Here is a 9120-nt window from a genome sequence, read left to right on the forward strand (position 1 = left end):
AGAAGATTGAGTACATAGATAAACAATCACCGAATCAAGAACTTCATATATTCTGTTTCTATACAGCCCCTCACTATCTAGTGAAATTGATCTTCAAGTACTTGGTAAGAAGAGCATAATTGCATCTTAGAAATGCTTGCTTCGTGAGTTGATTTCAACAAATAATGGTTCCACCCAAAGAATTCAAGTAAACAGAAAGCATTTTGTTTGTTTATGGACAGAGAACAATGGAAGCTTTCATCATCATTTGTGTGAATGAAATAAAGGCATGGTTGCATTTTGGAAAGAAATCTCATTTTGTTCATGCATTTCAAGAATTGTATTACAAACTACTCGCTCCTTCATTGTTTATCCTTTGTGTCGATGACTGTCACATGCCCTTTATTTTAAAAAGTTATGCGGCAGTTAAATATTAAATACCAAATGTAGTACCTATAATACCATTTACACACAACTAAATATATTACGAAGAAATCCGGTCTAACGAGCTACAAAGATGCAAGTTCCACAAATCAAAAGCCACAAAATCATGCAACACAAGTTCACTCCAAAAGACTGATCAGGTGACCCAATAGACAAAATCCATTCTGAAATAAGAAAACTTTGTCTAATTCTCTGATGTTCAGCTCTCATTGCTTAACCTCAAAAGTAAAGAAATAGAAATTGTGGAAATCATTAAATCAGTGAGGGCTACATAAAGATAACAACACTACTACTCACCTTATTTGGAGTGTCGCGCTTTCTCTTCCGGCAAATGATGTCGTTGTTCGAGCCACAGGACTCGACGATCGGAAAAAAAGGATGGATTGGCCGGCGTGAAGAAGTGTCGGGGGGAGAGGAAGAAGGAGGAGAGCTGGTTTTGTTTGAGGCTTTCATTGAAAGGCATAGTTGGGAGAGAAAGCAATTTTAATTGATTTAAAACAAGAAAAGATATGCTGACAAGATAAGACAAGTAAGACCAACCCATGTGGCCTATAATTTCAAAAAATTCAAGATTAAAATAGGAATGCATTCCCAATGAAAATGGCTTGACCAAACAAAATCCCAACCACCCAAATAGTGAAAAGTGAAAAAAATCTCATTGAAAACACAACCAACGAGCTCTTAGGCTTCGAGTTTCACACGAGTGCGGTCCTTCTATCAATCGTCTCTTGGACTTAGAGGGCATGAATTGAGTATCGGTTCTCATCTTGGACTAGGAATCTATACTTTGATTTGGATCCTCGTTTACCTTACTAATCAACATGGGAAAACCTATTCCATTCATTCAGTCATTATGGGCACAAGTTTAAAAGGCTTAAATGAGTTTTAGAGCGTATGGGAGATACTACTGTCATAATACTGACAGGGGATGGATTCTTTTTGTAATCAACTATCACTGCTATATATTCTCATTGCATTGGACAAGACTTATGAGTACCATATCTCACGACACAGTCACTGCTCCCTAGATCCAAGATACAGTCTTTGTATATAACTGCCATGATTCCTGAAATTCGAGGACGAATCTCGTACTACTGGAACTAGGAATCCCAGTCATACCGACAAGCCTCAAGGCTTCCAAATGATGATTTTCGCGAGTCAGTTCAGTTAGTAGACTACCTTACCAACTAATCCACTAAAATTGCATGGGCGATGTACGTCTCTCATCAATGATATAACGCATTGCAATACTTAGTGCAAGTTTTTATAGGACTTTTGAGGTCCCGTCTCGAGGTCTTGACTTGGAATATTTCAAACCGGCCCTCAAAAGTTAGCTTCATTGTTGCTAACCTATGTGCAACCCAACTACACGGGTTTACCCATTCAGCCTATGGGCATTTGTTGCAATGTTAAAACTCCATTTAATGTAAATAATAAGCACAACAAAATGCTAATGCCTTTGATGAACACTTACTGTATTCATCAGGTACAATATTATTTCTGATAGAGATTGACAAATAGAAAACAACCAATCTAATTGATTTTTTGTCCTTTTATTCTAACAAAATTGAGTTTCCCCTCCGGAGGTGCAGTAGAACAGACTAGGTCCTAGTCTCTTGAGGAGTAAGAATGAATGGAATTGAGCAACAGAGGGGGTTTCCCCCTGGTTTCTCACGAAGATATAGAACCTAGTCAGTAGGCTAAAGGATTTGGGGACCAGCTGATTCAAGGGGACATTGCACAAAGCTGACACAAAAAAAAAATTAAAGATGTGGGGACAAGGAAACACAAACCAGCTTATAGCTAGGCCAAATAAAATAATAGAAACCCCTAAAGAGGAAAATTAGGGTACGTTAGAAGCTGAGACCTGAATAATAAAGTCAGCAGGTATACCGTACCTCTCCCTGATCTTCATAGCATCAACTTCAAAAAACCTAGATTGGTAAACCCTGAAAGTCTCTATCACAGTTGCTACTAGTATATCCTCTACTTTCTTTCCTTCTCCTCTCTACTATTCTATTCCTCCTCGCTCTCACCTCCATGGTGGGAGACATAGTCAGAGGCAACAGGGTTTTCACATTCCTTTCCAAAGGAACCCACAAAATCTATCATCACTTCTTCGATCGCCCTCTCATCACCGCTGCCAGCTGGCATGAGTACGAAAATGAAAAATGCTGGAAACAGGAAAGTCTTACCTATCAAAGAGAGCAAGGGATAATTAGAAAAAACCCTAAGGAAACTCGAAACCTGCATATGAAATTTGAAGAAATCCTGAGTAATTGATCACCATAAAAGAAGAAGAAAAGTGATGGAAAGAAGGAGAAACTTACCCAGTTCAAGAGGCGCATGAAAGGTATGCGAAGAAACTGCCTTAAATATAGAACAACCCAACAGTCCCATCCACGAAGGACATGGTGCCCCTTTCTCCTACTTGTCGCTACTCTGCCAATCACGAATTATGCTCATAGCTAAGTTTGTTTCTCTTATCTTTTGCAATGATCACCTACCATTTTGCAAATAGGTACAATTCCCCTAAATTGTGCACACAAGCCGTTACCAACCAAACAGGGACTCTTTTCTATCACCAGAACAAGGTGCTATGCAAATAGCCCAACAGGGCTTTTCCTTCTGGATGAGCATGGACAGAAAAATCTTTTGGCCTCTAGGTCTATTTCTTGCTACTCCAACATTTCGACACCAAATCTTGCACTTCTGAAGGGGGGGGGGGGGTGATGATACCCCATTAAATATTTTATCTTAAAGCTTAAGGAAGTGGGCCCCCCTCTAGGCAGTCTAGCATGTTAAGCTCTGCTGGCCAATGAGCAAGGTAAAAAGCTCATAACTTCCCTTATCCTTACTAACCTGGCAAGCTCTAGAAATAAGCCCTATCCTATAGGCCGAGTCAACATACAACAGAGACGACACGTCAAACAGGTTGCTGACATCTTAGGACACGGTATACTAAAAGATTTTCACTTAACTCCAAAAGATCTAGTTGGAGTTAACTCTTTAATCAGCAAGTAACATATTTTCAAGTTTTCGGGTTAACCTGACAAGACTTTTTCAAATGGTCATAACTATTTCCAAATAACTCAAATCTTAAACCATTCGATTTTTGTTATTTGGCTAACACATGCAGCTATCCAACGGCATACCATTTTCCCAACTACTTTTTGGATCCTACTTTACGAATTTCTAGAATTTGAGAATTTGAGAATTTGTGTAGCCATTTCGGTAACACATTTCTCATACTCACTCTCAATTTCTCTCGATCTTTAAACCACTTTAGCTTACTTTTTGCACTTCATACGATTTTTTAACCACTTTAACATAATTCTCACTAATTATTTTTGAATTTTTTATATATTTAATTTATATTTAATATTTGATCAATGTTATAATCAAAATTGACCATATATTATAATTATTAATCAATATCATATATTTTATTTTGGATAATAATAAATTATGGTACTTTTATTTATACATTTAATCTTTATACAAAATAAATTTAATCAACAACTTAGTAAATTATAATACTTTTTGTAATTAAAATTATTATTTAATATGGCATATATAAATTTTATATTATATTTTAATATATATTTGTATTACGCTATACTTTTTTTAAATTGACAAGTAATTACTTATGATTTTTTATCTATTTTTGAGTTTTATATTTATATCAGGATACATACAATGCATTATGCAATCTATTTTATTATTTATAAATTTATATCAAAATGTAATAATTTCTATGAATTAATCTAAAAATAATGATAATGATAATTATAGTGATGTTTGAATAATTTTAATTATTATTTTATTATATATATAATGAGATCAAAAAAATTAATCAACAATTATGATATCTTAAAATCCGGACACCTAATTTACACCAAATTTAAATATATATATAAGATCGTGTCCATTAGATCATATCGGACGATTTGATTTAAAATCACATGGCTTGATTCTACGATACACTGACTTGAATGATTATTCTTATGTTTCGAGTACGATATCTTGACATTCGTATATCCAATAAGTCTAAAACTTTACCAAGTGTATTTTTCTGTAAGTTTAATCATATCTAACGGTCTGATATGAATTTTGATGGTCCGATTAACCCATGGTGTTCAACAATGTAAGATAATAGTTACATCAATATAATACTAACATTTATAAATATATAAATTTACTGCAGATTATGAACATATATTAATCTCAACTATAAAATATTTTTATGTATTTCAATTGCATCATTTCAGATAATTGATATTTTTCTATAACTTTAAATTGTTCAATATGATTTTTTTTCTACATTGTACTAATTATATTACTACTAAATTAATCAATAGTTTATATTCATAACAATAAATTAGAATATCATAATATATTTTGGTATATTTATAATGTAGTATACATTATACAATCTATTTTATTACTTATAAATTTATATAGAAAATTGGTGATTTCTATTATTTAATCTAATAATAATAATAATATAGTATGCATTATACAATTTATTTTATTACTTATAAATTTATGTAAAAAATTGGTGATTCCCATAATTTAATATAATAATAATAATAATATAGTATGCATTATACAGAATCGGCTCGAGCTCGATTCGTTGCCACCCCTAATTAAATATAATATCACTTTCCTTCCTCACTTGCGAGGGATCAAATTGTAATTAAAATAAATAGTAGGGGCTAAAATGACTTTTTAAAAAAATTAAAATTTTATAAAAGTAACAAGGGCAAATTACTTTTTCTGTTTTTTCTTGTGCCGCAAAGTATGCCAGAAGCTTGAATGAAAGGACCCTCTAAATTGAAAAAATATAAACCTTTTTGAAGTTAAATTCAAATGTTGGGGTTTATGTAAATTTTATCCAAAATTTTCACGAATCATGTGGAATAGGAATTTGAATTCACAAATTACCTTTTAGCGATCACATAACTCGACCGAAAAGAATATTTTTAAAACTATAAGGACTTAATTGCAATTAAGTGAATTACTCGTTCGAGTTGGAGAAACTTATAAAATTCTCGATAGACATCCACCGAAACCTATAGGAAACAAAACCTGAAAAAGAGAAGAAAATGGCGGACAGCGCTTCTGCTAAGAGATGGCTTCCTCTTGAAGCTAACCCTGATGTTATGAACCAGGTGACGTTCTCTTCTTTTTGGTGTCTTACTGTGGATGAGTGTCTTCTGAAAGTTTGATGTTCAATTGGATTAGTTTTATGGAGTGTGAGAAATTTTGAACGATTGATGCATGTACTGAAATTCCCGAAAGATAATACTATAAAGACGAAGAACAGTAAAAAAGAGATAAATAATAAGAAATGGTGCTATGCAGTTTATGTTTATACAATGAGTAATTATTTACGAAAATAACTTATGATGAGCAGTTTCTTTGGGGACTTGGTGTTGCACCGGATGAGGCAGAGTGCTTTGATGTTTATGGGCTTGATGAGGAGCTCTTGGAAATGGTTCCAAAGCCGGTACTGGCTGTGTTATTTCTTTACCCCATAACAGCAAAGGTAATTTATGTGTGCAAACTGTCATGTGCTTGCTGGTTTTTTTTGCGTTCCTAATCTTTGGTTCTAAAGCCGTAGTCTTGGAACAATGAAATTTTTCATACCTACGCGAAGATAATGGATTTGAAATCCACAGGAAATTGTTTCTTTGATATCTAAGGGATTTGAAGCTAATGGACTTAAAGTTCACTAATATATACATTTCCAATCTCAAGAGTCTTTCTCAAATCCAATTTGATTTGAGTTGCATTTGGTTTTTGATATCTGAACTGCATTTGAAGCTAATGGACTTAAAAACCTAGTTGTTTATGTCTTTTCAAGGTAAAATTATTTTGATCTAAATGCAACCTGATAGTGCTTGATGCAACTTGTAGCTTACTAGCTTCTACAATGTCTGGGTTCGTTTGGGACATAATTTAGACAATTTTGTGCTTTTACAGAGTGAAGAAGAGAGGATTTTACAAGATAATGCATTAAAGGTGAGTTATACCTTACTATCATGTCTATAGTTTATTATTAGGACCAAACCCTGTTTTGTTCTCATTAATAGCTGCTCATGATTGAGCAACTTTTGGTTCTAAGGAAATTATTAGAATCTGAAATGTGCTGTCAAGTTACTCCTACTTTCTGTCACTTACACAATAGTCTACATAATTATTACCATTAAACCATGTTTATTTGATTAGGTGATTTTGCATCTACTTGTGTTTCTTTTTTTGTTTTATTTTTTTTTATCTTTATTCATCTGACAGCATGATGGAGTTCACTTATGGTTTTATGAAGTGTATTTTGGAGTTTTATTTTGCTTCATGTGAGGGACTTTTGCATTATGCTTGCTTTTCATCTTAATTGAACTTGCACTTTACTTGTTTCAACTGTTTTGACATGTATATCGTTAACATTTATAATGTCCGTGCCTATTTGATTCTGTACAAGCAGAATATTAGATGGGCAATTGTATCTATCTGGTGTAATTCTTCAGTCAATTTTTCAGTTTATCATATTACATGTATGAGAATCATTAGTTGCATCTGTGTACATGCACACAGGTGCTCTTTAGGATACAAATGGATTCATATCCATATTATTTGATGTAATTTTTACTTTACCTATCCAACTGCCTTTCTTTTTCTTGTGGGTAAAAATGCGATAATAGCCATTCTTTTTGTTTCTGCGAATGTCTGACTGATGCAAAAAGGTATATCAGTATCTCGTACTAGTATAAGTTGTCCATAAGTTTTGAAACCTTAACCAGTTATGGGTGATTTCATTTTGAGTTATGAGAAATTGCGGGTGTTGATTTTCATTGTTGTCATCTGATTTCAGTAGGTCATAATTTTGGGATCTGCATTCAATGTTTTCAGCTTACTTCATTCTGGTGGTATTTATGAAATCATATCCATACTTGTTTTCTGGAGTATCTTTCTTTGTGTTGGTAACTGAAATTTAGTTCGCTTTTGCTCTTCCAATTAGTTTGTCATACAATTATGTTAGGTATCCTTCTATAGTTTGATGAGTATCATGTAAGACTACTTATCGTTGTTGAGTGGATTGGAAATAACCTTGGTTTTGTTTTTGCTTCAGACTTCATATTGTTGCTGGTTGAGCATCTGTCATGTTTTAGTTTATTTCTGGAAATTATACATAAATAATTCATGAGAGTCTACCCACAGGAGCCTAGTGGTGGAGTTTACTTTATGAAGCAAACTGTGGGAAATGCCTGTGGAACCATTGGGCTTCTTCATGCTGTTGGAAATATCACTTCCGAAATAAAACTTGGTGAGCTCTTGGATTCTGAATATCCTTCTTGCTGATTCTTTTCATCTGCTTAAGAGTTTCCGATTGCTTACGTGGATCACTTTTGGAGTAGTAATAAAATGCCTTTGTTATGAACGCGTTCTTGCAACTTGGATGAGCTCTGGATGCTGTTACAAGTGGTAGAGTCTTTTTGCATTGATTTGAAATGAGGAAATCCCTTAATCTGTACATTTCTATTTCTAAGATTCTTCTGATTTTCTCCCATTTACTGTTTTTATTTAATTTTAGGTAGTGATCTGCAGCATATCAATCTGTTCTATTTGAGAAGTAATGTTGGACAATTCTTGTTTACCATCTCCTTGATAATGAGGGAACATCATGTTTAAAATACCACTATTGTGAAATGCCTTCATGCATCAGTATCTGGCATAGTCCAAACAAGAAGCCGAGACTAGACCTAGTGGACTCCATGTATTTAGCATCTTGAGTTCTTTGGTTATTGGGGTGATATAAGCTTTTGGTAACATGTAAATCAAGATCTCTTTCAAATTATCCACTCCTTGATATAGAATTATTTCAATCTACTGGTTGAGTGGATGGTGAAGTTAAGTTTGCGCACCCTTTTCTTCTATTTATGATCTCTCTAACCTGGTCAGGGTATAGAAAAAGCATAGCTTTTTGAGAAAATTTCATACTGTGTCATTCATGTGTGCTTTTGGTTTAGTTAGTATATCTATAGAACATGTTATGTATAGGTTGTGATTCACCTATTTTGGTTTGTCTTAAATTTCAGCTGAGGGGTCGTACCTGGACAATTTCTTCAAATCCACTGCAAAGATGGATCCCTCGGAGGTCTATTTTCGTTTCATTTTTTCGTATTACAATTAATCTGCCACTGCCTCCGTTTCCGTCTAATAGTTAATAGACAAAATTACTGTGCAGCGCGCCGCATTCCTCGAAAATGATAGAGAAATGGAAGTTGCTCATTCAGTTGCAGCAACTGCTGGTGATACTGAGGTCAAATTTGTCCCATTTGTGAAATATAAAAGATAATCATTTCATATTCTGTATTTATTCTCTTGTTTCTTTCTTTTCTTCTAACTCAACATTTTGCCTTAAGTTCAACAAGCTGACTCAGCATTGAATTGGTGATGAAACTGACTTTTCATCCCTTGGGTTGATAATTTTTTGCGCATCTGTATTCGTTATATTTCAATCCAAATGCTTCAAAGTTCTGTTGGGTCATATGTTCTCCATGGTATCTCTTTCTGTCTTTAAGATTGAATTAAAGCTGTGATGCAACAAGCTAAGTTCTCAGAGGAAGGGGCAGTTGATTCTGCATTGTCATGGGGAAGGATGCTGTGATTTTTAACAAGATGGGTGTTGCAAGG

At 34.0% G+C, this 9120-nt stretch overlaps 1 protein-coding gene across 1 annotated transcript in view; it reads left to right on the forward strand.

The window, feature by feature from the left end:
- LOC105164399 (ubiquitin carboxyl-terminal hydrolase 3) overlaps positions 5460-9120 on the forward strand; it is a 7175-nt gene continuing 3514 nt past the window's right edge. The window contains exons 1-6 of the mRNA XM_011083043.2: positions 5460-5597; positions 5843-5974; positions 6412-6450; positions 7645-7750; positions 8523-8581; positions 8672-8746. Of these exons, the coding sequence (XP_011081345.1) occupies positions 5532-5597; positions 5843-5974; positions 6412-6450; positions 7645-7750; positions 8523-8581; positions 8672-8746 (477 nt within the window). The 5' untranslated portion in view covers positions 5460-5531. The remainder of the gene's footprint in view (positions 5598-5842; positions 5975-6411; positions 6451-7644; positions 7751-8522; positions 8582-8671; positions 8747-9120) is intronic.

Source organism: Sesamum indicum, linkage group LG6 (genome assembly GCF_000512975.1).
Source record: "Sesamum indicum cultivar Zhongzhi No. 13 linkage group LG6, S_indicum_v1.0, whole genome shotgun sequence".
NCBI lineage: Eukaryota > Viridiplantae > Streptophyta > Magnoliopsida > Lamiales > Pedaliaceae > Sesamum > Sesamum indicum.